Below are 21,906 nucleotides of genomic sequence, written 5' to 3' on the forward strand. Positions count from 1 at the left end.
ATACACAAGAGAAATTTTATTTTAAGATGATGCTATACGTAGGTGTACTTGTAGATTTGAAAATAATGTGAGGCATTGAGTGTAACAATTTCATAGTTAATAGAAAAAATGATTCCTTTTTTTTTGAGAAGCATATAATTTCAATGAAGAATAATAATTTAAGTTTCTTGACCCTATATAAGTACTCAAGTTCTATCTATCAATATGGGACTAAACATATGTCCGCATGGTTCTCACACTTTCCCCGTTCACTTAATTAAGCTTATCAAGCAAGCAAATGATGAGCTTATTCCCATTCTCGCTCTCGAATAAAACCATGATCGTCGTAGCTTTACCCTTCGTATGATCCTACAATACATGTTGAATGAGTTCTTGGAGTTTTTAATAATTATGATCACTCCTAGTAGCGACATTAAGTGACTTCGGCTTCAAGCCCCAAGAACAAAATTCTCTATTCCTTCTAATTAGTGCTCGGTGGGCTTTCTTTAATAAAATTTTCGAATCCATAAAATATTGGATGCAATTTAGTGAAAGACAGGAACATGATTATTTTTAAGTATATAATATTTAATTTCATTTAGATAATCTTTATAATTTATTCTATTATTTTCGTAAAACATTCAAAATAGATAAATCTATAAAATAGATAATAGTGCATTCTTATTCTTCCACTTCTCCTAAAAAGAAAAATTGATCAATCGTCCAAAGAATACAAGTTTTTAGGCATGCTTTGTCGAAAACCAAACAAATGAGAACTCAACCATTAAGGTTCTCCCTCTTTCAAGTAAGTGACAAAAGCGCATACGACACGACACACCCGACCCAAGGACTTCCCGCTAGATTAGGAACGCACGAAACTTCTTTTTTCTCCCAACGCAACTTCCGGTTCCTTTACTCTTCCCTAATGCGACATAATCCAGGTCCCCAGGCTACGTACGTAGCCGGAGCAAGAATTCCACTAAGCAGGCCAGGGCTCTCTCTGTTTATAATCGCAGCCGGTGGGAAAGACCTCCACCAGTCGAAAAAGAATTCTACAAATCAAACAAGGACTTTTCGCCTCCCCTCCATGCACGTAGCCAAACTTCTCCATCTTATCATCCCCGTTCCATCTACGGAGTCAAAAAATATCCCCTATGAATACCCCCACAAACCTCAGACGCTCTCACCAACTCCTCTCTTGCATTCGAAATCCATCCAGTGCAAGCCTTCCTAGTCCTCAATGGCCAACCCATCGCTTCTCCTTGCCATTTTCTTTGCTGCCCTCTACGTCCAAGGTTTGCTTCATGATCCATTTTTAAAGCCTCCGAGCCTTGTTTTCGTCTCCCTTCTTATAACATCTGGCTAACCTCTAAAATTTTTCAGGTGGGCTTTCAACTACGTTCACCGTCAAGAACAACTGCGCCAAAACGATCTGGCCTGGCGTGCAGACCAACCCCAACGTCCCGGCGTTCCCGTCGACGGGCTTCCAGCTCGCCGCCTCGGCCTCCAAATCGATGAACGCCCCGGCCACGTGGGCCGGCCGGATGTGGGGCCGGACCGGTTGCTCCACCGACTCGTCGGGGAAATTTACATGCCAGACCGGTGACTGCGGCAGCGGGCAGGTCGCATGCAACGGCAAAGGTGGTACCCCACCCGCCTCGCTCGTCGAGTTCACGCTCAAGGGCGATGGTGGGAAGGATAACTACGACATTAGCTTGGTCGATGGCTTCAACTTGCCGGTTTCCATCACTCCACAGGGCGTGTCGGGCTGCACCGCCCCATCATGCTCGGCGAACATCAACGCCGTTTGCCCGGCAGTGCTGCAGGACAAGGTATCCGGTTCCGTCGTCGGCTGCAAGAGCGCTTGCCTGGAATTTAACCAGCCCAAGTACTGCTGCACTGGAGCCTATAACACCTCGGCAACATGCAAGCCGACGACCTACTCCGAGTTCTTCAAGAAAGAGTGCCCTCAGGCTTACAGTTACGCTTATGATGATAAAACCAGTCTCTTCACTTGCACTGGGGCTAATTACCTCATCACCTTCTGTCCTTAAGAACGTTTGGTGCATCACCGAGTCCTTGTTATCTACACTATAGTAATAATAGGAGAATAAAGCCCAAAATCCGGAGAGGGAGAGCATGCTCTCCGAATCATCGTTTGTTGAGGCTCTCACGTCGTGCGGTCATCCACCTGCACGACAAAATAATGCTTATTTCAAATAAATAAACTTCTTTTTTGCTCCTTACGTTTGAGGGAGAGCATCCTCCCAAATTGTATGAAGGGCAATAATTGGATTGCGACAATTTAGATAATTTATGTGCGCTGCAACTGCCAAATTCTGGTTTCCCGCCCCATGTCAGTCGTCATCTACAGTTTTCGAACCCGATTCCATGCTCCAAAACTAACACCTGTCTGTAGTTATCTATAGATTCTATGTGTGCATATATGTGTGCTTATGTATATATTTATATATTTATATGTATATGTGTGTGTGTGCATGCATGCATGCATGCTCTAATCAGTTCAAACTCTTGATTAGGAGAGAGGAATAATAAGAGGGTATAAGTTAAACGTAGGTGTATGATGGCAATCGCAACCGTCTGTACTCCCTCTAATGTCATAACATCCATCAAAGAGTTCCATCTTCAGGCCCATTGCATCTGCCCACCAAAATTGCCTTTAGGTTCGAAAATCTAGTTTAGTGTTGAATGTAAAAGAGTTCCATATATCTTTATGGTTAAATTTTGATAGGCACGATAATTGATATGTTAATCAGATTAAAATTGCTCTTTTCTTGTGGTTGCTTGTAGACCTTTCTTGGGTCATAGGATAAAGCTAAACAAACAAGCATGATGTGTAGATCCGACAAGCACGGTGCTAATGTCACACACCACCCACCCAAATACTGGTCTCTGTATGAATTGGATATGGAGCTGATTATCACGACAAGCACTCTTTCTGTTTTAACTCATGAGTTGTGATGCCTATGTCCGTATATGCTTTTTTGATATTATCAAAGATTGCTATTCAGGCTGACTTATATAATAAATTAGAAATCACCCTGAAAAGAGAGACTTTTTCAAGTATAGTATAACATCATATCAATATGAATATTCGGTTAGATTTTTTTTCCAATTTTTTTGAGAAAAGAGTTTGGGAAAAATAATCCTTTTGGCTAAAACACTAAAATGTTATAAGAGACACATGGGAACGAGAGAAGTAAGATGGGTAAAACAATAAAATGTTATAAGAGACACGGTGAGAACGAGAGAAGTACGAATGCAGGAATTTCAAAAGGACAATAGGAGGAGGAAAAAAAGGGGGTGAGAAGGGAACGCTGAAATTACAATGGTGATTTAGGAAGCAATAAGAAGAAAAAAAAGGAAAAAAAAAAACTAAACTTGCCCCTAACAACAAATAACCAATTACATAGGAAGAAATAGTAAGAAAAGGATGTGCTAAATAGTTTGTCCTGTAGGTGGTAGTATTAGCAATTCCCCAAGTTGTCCAACGGCTATAAAATTGTCTGCCAGATTAGATATATTGGGTTTTTGTGTTAGAACCAATTTGAAGCGGTGTGATTGCACTACAAAGACAAATGATTCACCAATTCCTCTTCCAAATTCTTTTTTGGAGATTGTTAGCTATCAGAATTTTATTATTGCATTCTAGTCAAATGAAGATTTCAACCTTCTTATGATTTGGAAGCTTTCATATGATTTTCAAAATAAGATAGGATGCCACTCTTAACAAAGAAGTTGCAGCAGTTTCTGACTGAGAAGGTTTAAGTAGAATACCATTCCACTAGGGCCGGCTAGTGTTGGAGAGGTAGGATCCTTGCAGAAGAGTAAAGAAGGATTTGATGTTGATTGGATTGTCTTTAGTGGAAGGCTGTCTGGATTTTGTAGCCAATTGTCATTGATCAGCCCTTTAGACTAGCTAGGTTTGGCCAAGTTGTGAAGCTTGAGCACCCTTGCTTCCAGCGACGAGACAAACGATGCTTCCATATATTTCCAATCAAACCAGTATACAGTTTGATTGGAAAAAGACCCATACGTAGATAACCCGCAACGGCTACAACATATTGTCTTTTATTTTACATCTAGCCAAGATATTACCACATTCTCCCTCTACTCTCTATATATGTACAGCAAAGCTAGCATGTAGGTGCCCACACAACAATCCAAATAAGATTGGTCCTGACAGGAAGACCAGAGTTCGGACAAACAATCTTGGTGCTGGATGTAATCTACTATCTCTAAATTATTTAATAGCAAAAAATCATATAATTAAGAGATCCCAAGCTCATGCATCTAGTAGTCAAAATGTATACATTGTTTATATATTTAAGCTATTCAGTTTGACCGATGAAGGTATAGATTAGGAATCTCCAAATCACATAATTTTTTAAAAGTAAGCAATCAGATATTGTAAATCATATCCAACCATTCAAATTATCGATACATGGTTCTTAGTTGCCCAATTGGGACCGACCTTATTAAAACTGTTACATGGACTCCCATATATTGACTTATATGTATGCATGCATCATCATCAAATGTATGACACTTTTTTTTTCTTTTTTGTTATGAACAATGTTGTCACACAGCCTATAATCCTTTTGATGATGAGTTTGTTTACATCACTATAGTTCAATCTTAGTAACAAAGAATATCCTTTATGGATGAAATTGTTTTATTTTTTATGATAGAAAATATTGTCACAACAATATAATCTCTTTGACGATAAGTTTTTTTATGTCACAATGGATTAATCTTTAGTGACGAAAAATTTCATATTGTGATAAACTTGTCAATTACTTATGACGGAAATTATCTTCACCAAATACTTTACCATTTAGTGACGAATATATTTTTATCATAATTAATTTATATTTGTTGATAAAATATTTCTATCATCACCATCTACCTTTAGCAATGCACTTTTCATAAGGAGCATGAAGATTTTTTTGTTACCAAAATTTTTTTATGACGAAATTAATTTTTCTGATGATGCTAGGCTCTAATAGCTTAAGCTAATAAGGAATGAGTTGTCAATACTTTCAAGCTTAACAATATCTATGTCTAGACATGCATGCATATATAAACACTTATATACACACCTAAAACTTAATATAGGAAGTCATCTCATGCAAAATAATTAGATGGGAAACTTTTTCCTCCCTTCAACTTCATGTTTAGTAAAAGATCAAGATATTTGCATTCTTAATTGACCCTAACCGCTTTCTGATGCAACAAGTCACTTAGATTAGATGCTTTCTCCAGCTCCTTGCCAGGCTTGAGTTTTATTTAAAGGCCCTATACCTCTAATTCAGGTTGACGAGTATAGACCCAAAAGACATAAGTTTCCTTATATATAGAAAACTTAAAAATTTAAAGTAATGGATTAATTACATAAGATTTTAAGGTGAATCTTTGATAACTTGTTACTTCACTTGGCCCATATAAGTATAATCATCATTGGCAAACAGAGACCAGAAAGGCTCCCTTAGATGATTCACAATGGTCAGACCAGCATCTCGTAGTGAAGGAAATTATGATATCCTGAAAAAGAAAATGATAGCAAATAAATGACAACGTATTTCAAGGTGTCCCATTCTTTACAACAGCCTGTGTTTCAAAATAATCCCCCCATACATAGCTGGAGAGCTGTTTGATCCCAGTCACCCTCAAACAAACAAGACCTGACCCATCATGGCTTCCACAGCCAACTAGCAGTCCCTTGAACAAGTGCCATGCTAAAGGCCTAAAGCATCAAATATGAAAAACAGAAACAAAATACACATGATGCGAGTAAAAGTTTAATATTCCAATTAGCAGCCCCTACGATCTTGATATCGCACGGAAAAGCACAAGGTACATGACATGGTTCACATATGCAAGTACCTCTACTTAACAATTAAGAAAGATATAAACATAACATGAACCACTAATGGTAATACAGCTAGAAAGAAAATCTGATTCAACTGATGGTAATATAGCAGAAAAAACACGTTCTTGTATATGGACGTTAAAAAGACCAAAATAAAATAAGTCCGGAAGAACATCGTTTATTCACTTCGATCCACCCAGGACTTCTCATGTTAACCATGCAGCAGACTGAGAAAGTCGTAGCTGACCATATTTGCTTCTCAATGCCCTTGATTATTCTGGCAGTACCAGCCATGTTGCTTGAAACAAGCTTCATTCACGGACCAAGCAACTTCTTCCATCTGGCATAGCCTAGCATTAGCAGGAACATCAAGAAACAGGCTGCCGATGTCCCTCCAACAAAGGGAAAAAAGAAGGGCTGGTACTTGGGAGCATACAATTGACATGGAATGTTCATTGCAAATATCCCGGCTATTAGTGTGTTGATAGCTATGACAAAGGATGCAGTGGTCAATATCAGCTGGAGCTGGATGAGTTCATTTCGTTGGTTGTCGAGTTGGATGTTGACATAGTCCTCTGTGTCATCTATGTATTCTCGCACCTGTTTAATTTTTTTAAAAATACATATATTATAAACATAAGGTTACAATAACGTAAGGTCATCAGGAAAAAAGACTCGCCATCAAGAGAACATAAGATCTCCAGTTATCCAGCAAACAATAATTTTCTAGCTATAATCAGCTGTAGGTAGCCCTCCATAAGCAGTCCACTTGCTATGACACGGATTATTGCATGTACAATCATGCATGAATATCCGAAAAGACACAAGTAATAAGGGTTTTCCCATGTTATTGGACCTGGATATATTAGTTTTTCATCATTTTATTGCTCTCAAGGCCCCAAAACACCACCATTGGTCCAACAAGGGCAAAGGATTCAAGGAAACAAGGAAGCATGTTTAAATGCATAGGTCAAACATTTGGCTAATGGTGCAGAAAGATAGGCACTGAATTGCAACAACAGTTAAGATGAACACTAGAAATAATCAAGCTAGATACCTACTTTTCAAATGTTTTGTAGAGATGAGTTTGGTACAACTATTCCCTGCTGGTAACTGTTGCTTCATCCTGAATCAGGTGCTAGCAATGCGGAATGCAATAAGACTAGATTCAGCTAGAACTATCATATTTGAGATTGATGGTTTGATCAGGCAGATAAAACTAAAAATAGCTTCAAGATGGAAGATGCTCCACCACAAGGCAAAAAGAATCATTGACTTAGCTCTTGCAAGGTCAAATATTGCTGCCCATTACCAAATAACACATCTTTTTCTCTGGCTATAAAATTATCACTAGCAAACATGTACCAGATAAAGAGAATCACTAAAGAATAGAAACTTCTTTTTTAAAGCAAATTCTATGTCAATTCTTTTGAGACTGTCCTTGCGATTGCTTGACTGACAAAAAGGCTTGCTTTTAACCCAAGTCCCCTTGTTAGGTCAATCAGAGAATTTTCTTATGAATTACGTATAGCAAACAAGCAAATTCATTTCCTATGACAAATGGATGCTCATAAGATGGTTCTGAAAGGTTTTCTTTCAGATTATGAACAAGAGATGGCCCTTTTTCTTTGTTCATAATTTAAAGGCTTAATATTTACTCATAACATAAAGATTGCGTATGAAATCCTAACAAGGAGCTCATTTTATGGGATAAACCATTATTAGAACTAGGATATCTATGCTCCCTTGGTCAGCTAGACATTCTGCCACTTTGTCCACTGATCACCTTATCGTTGAAATAAAAAGAACCTAAAATGATTTCTTACCTTTCATATGCGCTCTATAAATGGCCTAGGAATTGCATTTCACTATCGGCTTATGGAGTTAGCATCTATCACTAGCAATCACCTTTATCCCTCAAACATCACCAGTATTCCCTTCATAACTACATTGTCTGCTTCCTTCATGCCAGCAATGAAGAAAGAACATAGGGCATCTCCCTCAACAAGAACCATCCTTGTTCAGGTTTGTATTATTATATTCAGGAGCTTCGCACTGCATGTCCTACTTATCAGTTCTTTGTATGATCTCCACCTCAATGCCCAATCTCTTCAGGAAACCTGCTTCCTTTTAATCTTAAGTCTTGCACTGCATAAACTAAGTGGCAAGCAGGAATGCTTCCCTAAGCACTCTCTTCTTCGTTTTTCAGCTTCTACAATGGAAAACATAGACATGTTCTTAAAAGATGGCCAAATGCCAAACATCAGATCTGGTGCATGATAGCCAATCTAACAAACTGCTTTAAACATTTTCATTCACATTATAATGGGACAAAATCAGACCTCCTTCCAAAGATGACCCTTGATAAAGAAAAGACATGAGAAAAGGATCTTATTAAAAAACTTCAGAGCAAAATGTTACGAAATGTTTCTTGCCTTAATCTAGATGAGGAACTTTAGGCAGGCAATAAAAATTCAACACCTTGGTTTGCCAATGACACCTTCATTCTTTATGATGATAATAAAAGACATTGCTGTCTTGTAATCTATTCTGAGAATCTTGAGTTAATGGCCAGTCTCAGAATTGTCTGATTTCGAGTATCTGCCAGCTGATGGGGGTGCATGGACTTGTTAACCATCTACTGCTGGTGTGCATGACATGTCCTAATGATGGGCCAGACTGTCAACACCCTTCTTTATTCATTATCTCACCCAATAGAAACATTCTACGATGCCATTATGAAACCATTATATAATTCCTCTCGAAATAAGCTGCATGCCACCAATGCTGATAGCATAGTAACAATAATCAACATCCCCAAATGAGAGATAACAATATTCAACATTCCCAAATGAGAGCAAATCAATCTTCTCAGGACACTCTTACCTCACAATAGATATTTCATCAAACCAACAATGAGGCCAATCACTGAATAATGGCCCACACTACGATGGAGGCATGTGGCATCTCCTCTAATCTGGGTAACCCATTGCTGTTCCACACCTTTACATTATGAAAACTGATGCTCACACTGCCAAAATCCAAATTTCCACAAGAAGATGGGCATCACGATTGATAGATACTACAATTAGACATTCAGTCCACTAGAATCTCACAATTGCTTGCTACTACAACCAGACATCCAATCACCTAGAATCTTAAAACACTTCATAAGGACTCATCCTTCCTCATGCTTCTAGTATACCAAGAAAACACGAGAGTGAAATGTTGACCATAAATAGTTGTATAGCCCATGTATGAACACCTTATTTTATATGTTAGTGGCTGTAACCTGTTCAAATCACTCACCCAGGATGTCGCCCCTTGTTGCAGAATATTTTATCTGTCAATGACTTCAGAGTTTCTTCTCAACTATAAAGCTAAGATTGATTTTTATTGAGTTGTACATTTAAAGCAGACGCCGAAAACAATACTAATGTTTGTGTTCGCAGAAAATCATTTTGTTTACATCTGCATCTAATTTACCAATAATAGAGCATGAATTAACAAGGATATTGTTTTAAAATTTGCTTCCTTCCAGTTGAAAAAATATCCAACATTACTTGAAAATGAGCAGGTGATAGAATATATGCATTCTCGTGTGAAGGCATGTAGTGGATATATGAAGTTACAGGACTTGCACCCATGAGCATGTCAAAACACAAGAGGTGCTAGTTTAATCATCGGCATACATAAACACATACAACACCATGCCCTAAAAAGTTATGGTGAAAGATATTCTGCAATCATGGATAGAACTATAGTTATTCTAACATAAAAAGAGGACAGTAAACTAGAAGAGTAACTATGCTTGAGGATGCACAATCAACAAAATGGGATCCTAAGGGTTTCAAAGCACCCAAACAGGATAGGCCCGTGCAAAAGGAGGGGCCAGCAGCCAGCACCCATTTAGAGAGAGGATTGGAGGCGGCTTAGGACTTAGGTTTTAGTAATTTAGTAAATCAAACCTAAAGCCACTGGATCACTCAAATCATATCAAATTTCAAATATCTTATATGATATTTAATTTTTATAATTAGGGATCTTTGAACCAATAGTTTGAGGACCTTCAACCTAAACCCAATCTGACCAATTGGATGGCTCAGGTCAGCTAAGCAACCACGAAAAAAGTCAGACAGGTCCAAGTTAGATCTGATTGATTGAATGGGTCAGGGTCATATTTGCCACCCCTAGCCATGATTTTCAATCTTGACCCGACCATATCTTTAGTCATCAACCATCATAGCAACCTTCATTGTTGCCTTCCCATTGCACCAGTAGTTATTCTCAATTCTCGATGTCTTATTGATTTAGCAAGACATCAAACTGTCATCGCACTTAAGCTCATAGCCTCGTACACTTCAAACATAATATCCCACACTATCATCAAAAAATCCTTCATGCCAGCCCTTACCCCATGATATAAATGTCCATGCCATCTCCCCTTAGCTCCTTACTCTCTCCTCCTCCCTCAAACATGGTGAGCCAACCTAGTTGAGCCTGAGGTAGCTCATGTTTCTATAAACCGAGCTCTGAGTTGAGCTCATGCTGAGTTCAAGTAAGGAAAGTAGGATAGCCAAGCCATAACTTTTTATGAAATAAACCAAGTAACACCAAATGAGCAAAGAAAAAGTTGAATTCAATAAATAAAAGGCAGGAAAGAGAGTTTTGAACCCTACATAGTTAATTGTTTAGAACTATACCGGTTTTCAAGACTAAAGCCATCAACCTCTTGGCTGTCTCTCCCAAAGATAACCTCTACTTTATTCCAATGAATAGAACATGACTCGAGCCAAGCTCGAGGCAAGGCTAGGTCGATCATGTTTGACTCATTTAAATCTATATGTCACGAGGTCTGGCCAAGGAAAGGAGCCTAGACTAGATGCTGACAGCGAAAACAGATCCACCAGACATGACAATGGCAGTAGGAACTACAAATTAAAAGGCTAACAAGGGATGCTGGAAATAGGATATGCTGGTTAACAAAGTTCACTTGCAGTAAAACAAATAGGCTAGTGAAGTTCCTAGAAGTAAAAAGACTAGTATAGCAATAGATAGTAGCTATTACTGACAGGAGAGGGCTTTAGAGGCCGCAATGATAGATCAAATAAGATCTAATGAAGGCTACGAAGCAAGGTCCACAATCTCGGTACTTTATTGATTCAGTTCGGTTCGGTACGGTATACTTCTACACCGAAATAGCTCTCTATCCATTTTTTTTTAATTTTTATACGGTACACCTCAGGAAATCTGTCAAGCTAACCATTAGCGGCTGTCACTTGATTGTGGTACTGTACAGGTCGGTACGCCTTGATACGAGGTAGTACGCCTCGATGCGGATAGTACGCCTCAATACGGGATAGTACGCCTCGACACAGGACGGTACAAAGCTTGTACCGATTTGAAGCTAAGTTTCGTACCGATTTTCATCCGGTACGGTACAGTATGGTACGCTTCGTACCTGATGGTACGGCAGACCATGCTATGGACATTAAATGAGAACGATGTAGGGTGTAAAAGGAATGAGACTAGAGGAACTCATGTTTACTATAGATTTAGCTATTCATGAATAATATTAACAATTCAATTATGACAAAAGCAAAAAAAATGGCAGGAAATGACAAAAGTGGAACAAATACAATATTACTACTCTGAAATAAAAAAGGGAGAAATGAAGAGAAAACATCATGAGGCTTTTCCAACTAGCTGAAAGTAAATGGAGATTGATATTTGTTAGACTTAATTCATGTCAAATTCAACCAAATAAATGGCAGTTGGAACACACATGCATGTTGCTCCCATAAGGTGTCACAAACATATTACAAGCCAAAATAGTGAAAGTGAAGGTTCATATGAATCATTTAGAGGTGACAATAGGTGTTTAGCGGCGAAATGAAAAAGGCTGAAAGGTGTTACAAATAAATGTAGAATAGGTCAAAATTGCAAAATTCCATAAGCTTCTGGATAATCACACAAACCCAAAACCTCGATATGAGACAACAAAGAGACAAATTTTGGAAGTGAGGAGCTTTTTTAGTGTTTTCAATGGTAGGTTCACCAGATCTGGTGATAGCTTGGCAGTCATTGCATGCTTCACTAGAAAAGGATCCTCTGATTGTGATACAATCTAATGTCAAGAATCTTACAAAGATAATATGGTCTTCCACTGCAAGATCTCTGAAGATTCAACAGTGGATGAGGATAACAATTTGAAGCTCTGATATATAAAACTTGGGAAGTAACAATTGGTGTGAATGCATTCTTTCATCAGGATGTCAAAGCATATAGACTATCTACAATACTACCAAAATATAAATAACTGAAAAACTAATGAGCAACCTATCACACTAGGATGCTTGTTCTTCTTTATACAGACTGTACACATGTCGATATAGATCATGTGCAGATTCATAAAGATAATAAAAGAATAAATCAACTGGACCATAAGAAACTGGAATATGCTGTCATACTTAAGATGGAATAACAGGCTACTATGCTACCTGTTTTCATAATAGATACTACTTTTCTACGACAAATAAAGTAAATATTCAAAATTGTTCTACATGTTTCAAAATGAATGACAAAAATAATAATATCATGCATTTTGTAAAGATAGCAATGTATTCTATCACCAAAAAGAAACATGTATATACTAACCGACAAGATTTTATTACGGGTGCCATCCAGTTGCATGAAATAAGCCTCAAGCAGCATCTCTAAATCCTCAACATTATTATCATCTGAATAAATACTGGTAACCATGCTTGCATTCCCAAGGATATTGGAGCTGAGTCTTGCAAGGTTTGGTCCTGCAGCAACAATACTATTTGAAGCTGCAGAAGCCATCAAAGCTTCACATTGTTGATTCTGGATCTGCTTTCTTGTTAAATACAAATGTGCCATATCTTCATTGTCATCTAAAAGATGTTCGATTTCATCCCTAACCTGGTAAAAGAGAAGAGTACCACTTACTCTTGTGAAAACAATTACAGCATACATTACAAGCACTGACCAAAACACTAGATAAGTTCTAATACCAGTGGATCCAATAAGATCACAGTAAATCAAATAGATTTGCAAAGATCTATAAAAAATTCAGAGAAAGATTACAACGCACAAAAGATGATGTGATTAAAAAAAAATCTTATACCAGTACATTCAAGTGTACAATCTATAAGAAGTAACACGTCACATGTGCAAATTCTTCATTTTGTGATATGCAGCATTTCTTGAGGACCAGGATAAAGTAAGGATTGATTAGATATTTAGTTCAATCTGCAGAGCAGATGCATCTTCTGATGTCAAAAACATAGATCTGATGGAACACTTCAGAGCAGCAAGCCTCCTTCAAGCTCATGATGCTTATGCCTAATTATTGATGATGAATCCTGTTCAATTCAGAAAGCCATTGAGATAGATCCTTTAAAATCCTGCCTATTTCCATTCTAGTTTAACAGAGGTGCTTAAACAGAGATGAAATCCTAAGAAAAAAGGGCTTTGTTGACTTAAGAACCTATCTTAAAGCTCGTTTGTGATTAATAAATTGAGGGTTTTTTTGTGGGGGTACCTCCCCCTTTTTTTCAAAATCTCCTCAATCTATAGATTCAATGTTATGGTATTATACCCCCCTTCGGCCTCCGGCCTCGTCCCCCTCGGGGGGAGTTGTTCAAAGTGAAAGTTTCTCCGACACAACTCCGATCGGAGAAACTTCCCTACAGTTTATAGTCCGATATTGGCCATTACAGATCATGTCCCTCCAATCCTTTCCAAAATCTCATTACTATATGTATGAACAAACATGTCTCATGAAAGGTAGTCAGGATGGTAACCAAGTTTTCCAATATAAGAGTACAGAAACTTTCCAAAACATGCAGCAGTGTCGTCTAAATTATCTGAATAAAATAAGTAAAGCAGCTAGTTATTTGAAACCACCATGCTCTTCTAGCTATGGGAAAATGTAAAAATCAGTCAGCAAACTAGTCCTATAACAATGGCATCATCAAGAAAGCCAAACAAAAAATATCACAATTATAATTGTAATAGGATAAAATTTCTGAATCCAGCCTAATTCCCAGTATGCCAGTTTCCATTATCCAGCAAGGAAAAGAAGATGACAGATGAGGCTATATGAGTATATGCAAAAGTTCTTTTGAACAGTTTTACCATTGAATGCCAAAATAATATCCAATAAATTCCAAGATGCAGTTAATCGTGTGACTACATTTATGGTTTCAGGATACCATAATTTTCTGAATGAACCCACAATGTTGTCAGGGAGATAAGGAAGCTGAGACTTTGAAGCAATTATAAATTATTTGGAGAAAGATTCGTCGTCTCGGTACTAGACCCCGTACCAGTGCCACACTAGCACATTGTCGGTACGGTATGAAATTTTTTTTGGCGTACCGATACTCGGTATGCCACCCGTACCAGGTACCGGTACGGAATATTCCATACCGCCTAATTCGGGCCGGTACGGCATACCATGATTTACAGAGTTTTATTAATTGATTGTCCATCAATTTTGGTTGCTTTTACCCATTAGGTTACCTACACAAATTCCCCGTGTGCCATTCTCTCTCTATTGAGACATGAAAAAAGATGACGGATGCAAGATTTTAGTAGCAAGAAATTTCTATGTAGGGTGACTTACCCATTTTGGAAACATCACAAAAACTCAAACCCACATCCACTCCCTTACTTTAGATAATGTTAAAATATTAGCCTCCATGCACCCAAACCTGAACCCACTCCCACATCCACTCCTGAGATTTAAAATTTTGATAGGTCATTTTTCCTCCCATTGGAAATAAAAACAAGTATCACTTGCTGCTTGACCATTTTCACTAAGAGTATATGTTTTCTGCATTTTTCCTTTCTTTAAAGATAATCGCAATCCTTTCACATGTCACTTGACCATGGAAGTCATAAGGCCTGCAACTGAACAAGCATCCTTGCCAAAATGCTTCTAAGGACCTGTTTGGTTATTTTGGATACTTACCCAAAATGTTGCCACATGGAATGATGCTTGACATCCTATGAGTGAGGATTCTTTAAGTTTAGCAATCCCAACAAGTGTTTGGATACTGAAGAAAAAATTTACCTAGCCAATTAATATCAATAGATCATATAAGATGTATGTTATATAAATTTGAGATTGTATATCTTCTTACTTTCTTTACTAAATTAAGCATTTTCCTCAAATCAAAACTCAGATCCAGATTATCCTTTTCTTCCACGGTTTCTGAGAGGTGGCAATGGTGGTGGGGCTCCGGCAGTGAAGCAGAGGGTAGTGGTGATGGAGCTCCAGCAATGGGTGCATCACGATGAGGCTTTGGTGGACACAGAGGTGCATGCAAGAGAGAGCTAGAGAGAGACAATGGTTGTGGGGCTCCAGTGAAGGAAGGTTGCAATTACCATGATGGATCTCCAATAGCCGCCGAAACGAGAGAGAGCAAGAGATAGGCGGACAAACAGTGGTGGTGCAGCTCTGATGAAAGAAAGCAGAAGTTGTTGTGACAGGTCTCAAGCGGCCGCTGAGACCATGGAGAGAGAGGTGGTGGCTAAACTAGGTGGTGAAACCAGCTACTGGAGAAATGCTAGCAAGCTTAGGAGTCCTGAAGGCCAGCAACAAGGCAGAAGAGAACATGCCCTAATTTCCTCTCACCTCCTATTTTTTATGTTTTCTCTCCCTCAAGCCCTCGCACCCAGCACTCAAAAGCATCAAACAAAAAAAAAACAGGCTGCAACCTCTTTTTTCTGTTTGACATGATCAGGTGGATCCAACAAGGCTGGACCTCCAATTCAGGCATCCAAGCACTTGATCTGATCCAACACATGCTGTTGATCCAGATCCTCTACTTTCTTGTGTGATCAATGCCTATCCAAACAAGCCCTAATACGGTGATTTTTCCTAAAGGCCTCCATCAGGACAATCCCTTTTCCACATTCCACAAGTGCCAACTTCCATATTTAGTTACTAAAAGAAAATACTGCTACTTAAGCAATAAAGGAATTTAGCATCACTCAAGCAATAGACACAAATTGTGGCCAAAATGACACTAGTGATCTGGCTAACATATTGCATAAACTACTTATGGAGGGCGTGTGTCAAATAAATCTACACCCATTTTTTTCCCTCCTTGTTTCTAAGGTATACATGCTAACTTCATCAAATTGTTATTATCTTTTTCCACCAAACAACAGACCTCCCTCCTCAATATGATTGATAATTCAACTGTTGAGATAACATTTCAAGCAATTCCCATCACTCCAGTATCTGGCAACAAAACATGCCACTCACATCTGTGAATGATCCTTGAAACCACGATGAACTAGTCTTCCACCTTTTGCTGTATCTATCCAACAACAATGTATGTGTGTACATATGATCTATTCATTCTTCTACATTTTCATATTCAAATGATACATATTCCATATCATCTCAATTGGACAATAAGCTCTTGGTATCAATGTTGGACACACAACATGGGGGATAAGTATTCAAGTGTCCAAGCATCCAGAGTAATCCGACACAGAAATTTATTAGCAGTCATACATGTGGACACATCTTATCTTATATATGATGAACACACAGTATCTACTGATATATGTATATAATTAGGCCTGAAAAAGGATTGAATATTGGTATATTAATATTTCTATCCATATTTTTCAACAAACATAAATATGGATACAAATATTAAACGGATACCAAAATTAGTATCCATATTTGTTCTAAATGAATGATCTAAACATGTACAACAAGATCGAGGGATGCACCGGTCCAAAGGAATAATTAGATAGATGTAAAAGATAGACCAAAAATCATATAGGATGAACTAGTATGGAAGGACCTAATATTGCTACATCTTTTAGAAAGTTTGGCCTTAAATAGAATGGAATGAAAGAAAAGGATTCATCTAACTGACCATAAGTAGTTTGGCACTAAGGCTTGTTGAATTGAGTTGAGTTGTTATTTTTTCTAAAGAGATACGAATATATTAAGTATATCCATATTTGTTCTGTACGGATACAGATGCAAGTATGTTAGCTATATCTATATTTTTTTGTCCAAACATGAATATGTGTCAGATACTATGTGCATATAAATTGAATTTAGCAAAATTTAATGGTAAAAACTAACATTAATTATATAATTACAAAGGATGGAAAAGAAAATTCACCATGTAGATCGCACATGATACACAGGTAACTAAAGATCTAAGGCGTAGTTACTAAACCAACACGAAGACCAACTTGGTCAAGGGTCCAGGTCACTATTCCGATCTAATTTGTATTAAAATATTAAAAAATATTTAAAATAAAAATAAAATATAAAAATATTAATAATTTTTTGCATCAAATACCATCGTTATCCTTTCATTACAGCATAAATAAAAAAGAATCATTAATTAACTATTTTAAGAGAGAATAAGAAAAACTATATACAAATGTAAGAATACATAGAAGTTATTAATATTTATAAATAATTTTGACAATACAATTCTGAAAATATCATAAAGAATAAAATAAAGTATATTATATTTATTTTTATCAAAAAGTATTTTTTACAAAAAATAATGATTAAAATATGAAATATCATAACATACATCAGATTATTATTTAGTGACTTGAATAGATATAAATAAGAAAAATAAACTACTTATATAAAACAAAAATGCATGTAGCTTAGTGGTAGAGCACTTGTAATCTAAGTGAAAGGTCACTAGTTCGTAAAAAACAACAAGACATATAAGTCGACATCTGATTTTATATATCTGATCAGGTACCAGAATTTCTATCCCAATCTGATCATAATCAAATATGAAAATAGATAAGGTTGAATTTTACTAGACCCATTTTCAGCCCCATATATAACAAATAATAAGCTAGATCCATGCTCCTTAAGTTCATAACCTTTAATAAAAGGGTTTCTAAATTGTATGTTAGAATTAAAAACTTTCATATAGAAGTGCCGAAAGCAGACACATAATGATGATACATTATAACTTCTTGGTATGAAATCTCAAAGAGTCTCATAAAGTGTCCCAATTGTCCGACACATTAAAAATCCAAAATTTGGAGTTTCCAGGAAACAATACTCAGTATATTAAACAATATGTAAATCACTACACTAAAATGTAAGTACTAGATGAGCATGAAGTGGTCAGGTTAAGTGAACTGATAATTTGAATTTCACCTTGCATAGTTTCTAAGAGTGCTCAAAAAGTTCAAAATGCATGACGGAGAACACATCAAATTAATGGACTTCATGACTAAAGAAAGAAACGGAATAACTGATAGGCAATTTCACAAATAATATTTCAGATATTTTGAGAAAAACAACATTAAAAATTAATGCTACCCTGGTGCAAATCAATATCAATCATTAATCACAATGTTCCATACTATGGTACAGCCCCATACCGACACACAGTTCAGTTGGCACGAACAATGCCTCGTAGTGTTACGGGTCAGTACAGGGTAGATACAAGCCATATGGGCAGTACATATCAATTCTATATCCTGATACTTCAATCTTTTCTTTATATTAATGAATTATATGCCCAAGATTCGTCATATCGGCCGGCACCATACTGTACCGAATGTACTGTACCATATTGGTACCGAATCGATACGCAATCTCGTACCGTACCAACACTTGGTATGTCTCATCGTCTCATATCGTACCGCATACAGACACTGTAATAGAATGGTACTAGTACGGAATCCGATACCAAAATGGCAAACCTTGGATATGCCTTTCTCCAAGAAGATAAGAATAAAAGGAAGCAAGTGGTAAAACAATAGAAATGTCATCAACTTACAAATTCTTCAACACCAGTAGACAAAGATTATATAGAGAACATATCTTAAGAGCTTAGGCACAAGATCGGATACCTTTTGAACACGTGCAAGCAAACGAGTAAGATTGCTTTTTAAACTTCGTACACGCTCTAGATTCTTGGTGCTAACGTTCATGGCTAGTTCGTCCAGCACAGGATAAGCAACTCTCTCAAGATCAGCAACATTAGAGTCCAAATATGAACAGACTACTTCTAGCGCAATCTCCAATACCTGAAACTCAAATGGAAGCTCACATTCACCTTCAGATGCTTCATTAACATGCAGCCATTGTCCATCAACTGAACACATTTCTTTAGTTTCTTTGTCTGTATGGTCAGGCTCATGAATTCGAAATGGACTCTTAAGAGGGAGTTGTCGCCTTAATTGATCCACAAAAGGAAGAACTTCCTGAGACAGAGGATCCAGTAGCAGGACTTCTTCAGCAGTAACAATGGCCTTAATAAATTCTAGGTTGACAACCATTGCTTTTTCCCTGGCTGGAATGTAACCCAAAGCACCAAAGGTGAATAATTTAACAAAAGCAATTCAGTTAACTTATAACAGTAGGAAGCAAAACTATATGCTACATTTAACAATAAGTTCCAGGAGGGTCCAAATATCGCAGTATGAAAGTAATCCAAGTAAGAATCATGAATGACCATGGTTAAGATTCAGAAAAAAAAACTTAATAAATAATCTAATGTATGATACCAAAAAAAACTCTTATATTTTTTCAATGTCATGTCTCTACTTGCACTGACTATTTTCATCAACAGCAGATGTGATTTTTCTAACCAAACTTGATAATATCTGACGTTACTTTTTGCCTACTCTTTTGCACATGAGGATAGGTACATAAAGATATTTTGGTATATGGTGGCATGCATAGGCACATAAAGATAAAAAACTTCATAAATGGATTCACAACATGCATGGTGATATACGCTAGTGAGCAACTTTATTCAATTTATGTTTAATTTTTAAAAAAAAATAATAATTGTTTTGTACTGGTGTGTAAACTGTATTGAACAAATAAACATATGCACTGCATTGTTAAACTATACTACAGAAGTTTGTTAGATGTTGTTTAGTATCCGCACTGCTTTGTTTCAAGTAAATTTTCACATTAATAGCACAAGAAAACAATATTTGCACATTAGCAAGTTACAAAATTCATGATAAAAATTGTAGAAGATATGTATTATATTCGCACACGCCACACATTAACAACATAATATTGCAGATATTGAAAGAGATGGTTCATCCTATGGGAAGCTCATGAAGCAACATTTATGCATAGGGACAATTCATTATGGCATTCTAATAAACATTCTAGCAACCATACTTCCACTCCAATCCAAGTGTATTTGCCATCTTTATTCTCAATGACAATGGATCCCCAAATCACTTGGATCCAGCTCATGAATAAGCCGCATCTCCTAAGAGGCATAGTGGTTGTTTAAACTTGCCATGGTTTCAAAGAACTAATGAGACACCAAAAGGATTGCGATTAGCCATAATATCAAATTATAAAAAGAATTCAAAGCCTCAACCTCTCAAATTTAATAAAGCAGAGGACCCAAATCTTGAAACCCTGATGCAGAATAACATGGAGACCTTCTCCATGAATGGAACCAAGATATTTCCCAAACAATCTACATTAGCAATGTTTAAATTTTTAAGAAGCATTATTCTTGAAACAACCTTATAACGTGAACAAAGTTGCACGTTGAAAAGTGGGCTCCTAAGCTGCTATGCATGCTTAAAATGAACAATATATAGATGCAGACGTTAAGATGGATCCATGATGAAACTAAGAAGAGGTGTTGAAACATTGCATGAGACAAAACCTTGATTAACATGACAAATTGATGATAAAGTATAAACTCATATTGAATAGACTGAGAAAGGTATGTTCATGTACAACAATGACGATGGAAGCCCTTGCCAAGAGAAGGAGACCTTGCATGTGTGACCAGGGAAAGACGGCAGAAAGCAACAAAATCTTACATGCGTGAGAAGGGAAAGACTGCAGAGAGCAACAATGCAAGATGAAAGGATAATTCATGAAGCCAGACAAAATAACTATGAGATAAGTATGTTCATAGTTCACTAACAGGCAACAGCATTATCCTACAAATAAATCATTATCTCCTGAACTTGCCACCGAAAAAAGGGAACCATGTGCAATCAAAAAGAGAGAATATCACGAGTCTTTGATATGTAATTCAGGATTTACTCCTAAGCATCATGTTTAAGGTGTCCGAAACAAAGTTCCAAATCTTGGAAACCCATATAGCTGTCTTTCTTGCCAAACTTGAAGAACAGAAGATTATTTATGGCGGCTCAAGTTCATTAAAAATGCAAACTTTTTTTTTATACCACATATGAGAAGACCGTGCAGAAACTAAAACATAACAATATAACCTCCCCCATGTGCACTTCTCCACAAGACCAGCCCAAACTCCAGGGACAAAAAGCATTAGGAGATCCAGCAATCAAAGAACAACAAAGAAATCGCGGGGAAGGGGCTCACCGAGGATGTTGGAGGAGTGGGAGAAGACGGGGCCAAGGATCCTGAGGTCACGGGCGGGGATGGCAGCGCGCTTGATGATAGCGTTCTTGTCGCACTCCAGGATCTCCGACTGCCCGTCCCGATCGAACCTCATCCACAGCCTGGCCCCGGTCTTCTTCTTCGCCCCCTTGGCCCCATGCGGGGCGGCGGCGGCCGGCGGCGCCGCCTCCGCGGCCAAACTCCCGGCGTTGTTCTGGAGCACGTTAGCGGCGGCGGGGTTCGGGGACGGCGGCATCCGCTGGAGCTCGAGCCGCTTGGCCGATCGGATCCGCCTGGAGAGGAAGGACAAGGGCTTCTTCCCGGATCGCTTCCCCATTGTCGGCTCCTCCCGCCACCATCGAAATCCCTCTCTCACCTTAGGGTTTGGCCTGGCTTCTCCGGCGAGGAAGAGGACGGCGGAGGAGGAGAAGGAAAAAACCTAGAGAATCTCTCTCTCTCTCTCTCTCTCTCTCTCTCTCTCTGCTCTTTTCTTTTCTCCTCCCCTTCCGTTTGTGCTTATGGACGGCTCTCGCACGCCGGCCTTTACCAGGAATCCCAGATTGCAGCGAATATATAAATATTGCGCGGTTTCAGAGTATAATGTATTCCCGGGCATCTCTGGGGCATCTGA

At 37.8% G+C, this 21,906-nt stretch overlaps 2 protein-coding genes across 2 annotated transcripts; one reads left to right on the top strand and one right to left on the bottom strand.

The window, feature by feature from the left end:
- The first annotated feature begins 1,118 nt into the window (after nucleotides 1-1,118).
- LOC103715407 (thaumatin-like protein 1b) lies at nucleotides 1,119-2,225 on the top strand. The gene is made up of 2 exons (XM_039118417.2): nucleotides 1,119-1,274; nucleotides 1,363-2,225. Exons 1-2 carry the CDS (start codon nucleotides 1,220-1,222, stop codon nucleotides 2,031-2,033), a joined length of 726 nt encoding a protein of 241 aa, XP_038974345.1. The 5' UTR covers nucleotides 1,119-1,219; the 3' UTR covers nucleotides 2,034-2,225.
- A 3,563-nt stretch (nucleotides 2,226-5,788) lies between these two features.
- On the bottom strand, nucleotides 5,789-21,906 carry MGT6 (magnesium transporter 6). The gene is made up of 4 exons (XM_008802998.5): nucleotides 21,258-21,906; nucleotides 18,776-19,218; nucleotides 12,530-12,817; nucleotides 5,789-6,472 (listed from the first exon to the last, which is right to left on the bottom strand). The coding sequence occupies exons 1-4, from the start codon at nucleotides 21,610-21,612 to the stop codon at nucleotides 6,188-6,190; spliced, it is 1,371 nt and encodes a 456-aa protein (XP_008801220.3). The 5' UTR covers nucleotides 21,613-21,906; the 3' UTR covers nucleotides 5,789-6,187.

This window comes from Phoenix dactylifera, chromosome 6 (genome assembly GCF_051530095.1).
Source record: "Phoenix dactylifera cultivar Ajwa chromosome 6, Ajwa_hap1_PhDact_Kaust_v1.1, whole genome shotgun sequence".
NCBI classification, from domain to species: domain Eukaryota; kingdom Viridiplantae; phylum Streptophyta; class Magnoliopsida; order Arecales; family Arecaceae; genus Phoenix; species Phoenix dactylifera.

Excerpts from the sequence above, each read along its gene's own strand:
- LOC103715407 (XM_039118417.2), top strand. The coding sequence starts at position 1,220 with ATGGCCAACCCATCGCTTCTCCTTGCCATTTTCTTTGCTGCCCTCTAC. Across the intron at positions 1,275-1,362 it reads TGCTGCCCTCTACGTCCAAG|GTGGGCTTTCAACTACGTTC; the intron begins GTTTGCTTCATG and ends AAAATTTTTCAG.
- MGT6 (XM_008802998.5), bottom strand. The coding sequence starts at position 21,612 with ATGGGGAAGCGATCCGGGAAGAAGCCCTTGTCCTTCCTCTCCAGGCGG. Across the intron at positions 19,219-21,257 it reads CCACTCCTCCAACATCCTCG|CCAGGGAAAAAGCAATGGTT; the intron begins GTGAGCCCCTTC and ends GTTACATTCCAG. Across the intron at positions 12,818-18,775 it reads TGCTTGCACGTGTTCAAAAG|GTTAGGGATGAAATCGAACA; the intron begins GTATCCGATCTT and ends CTCTTTTACCAG.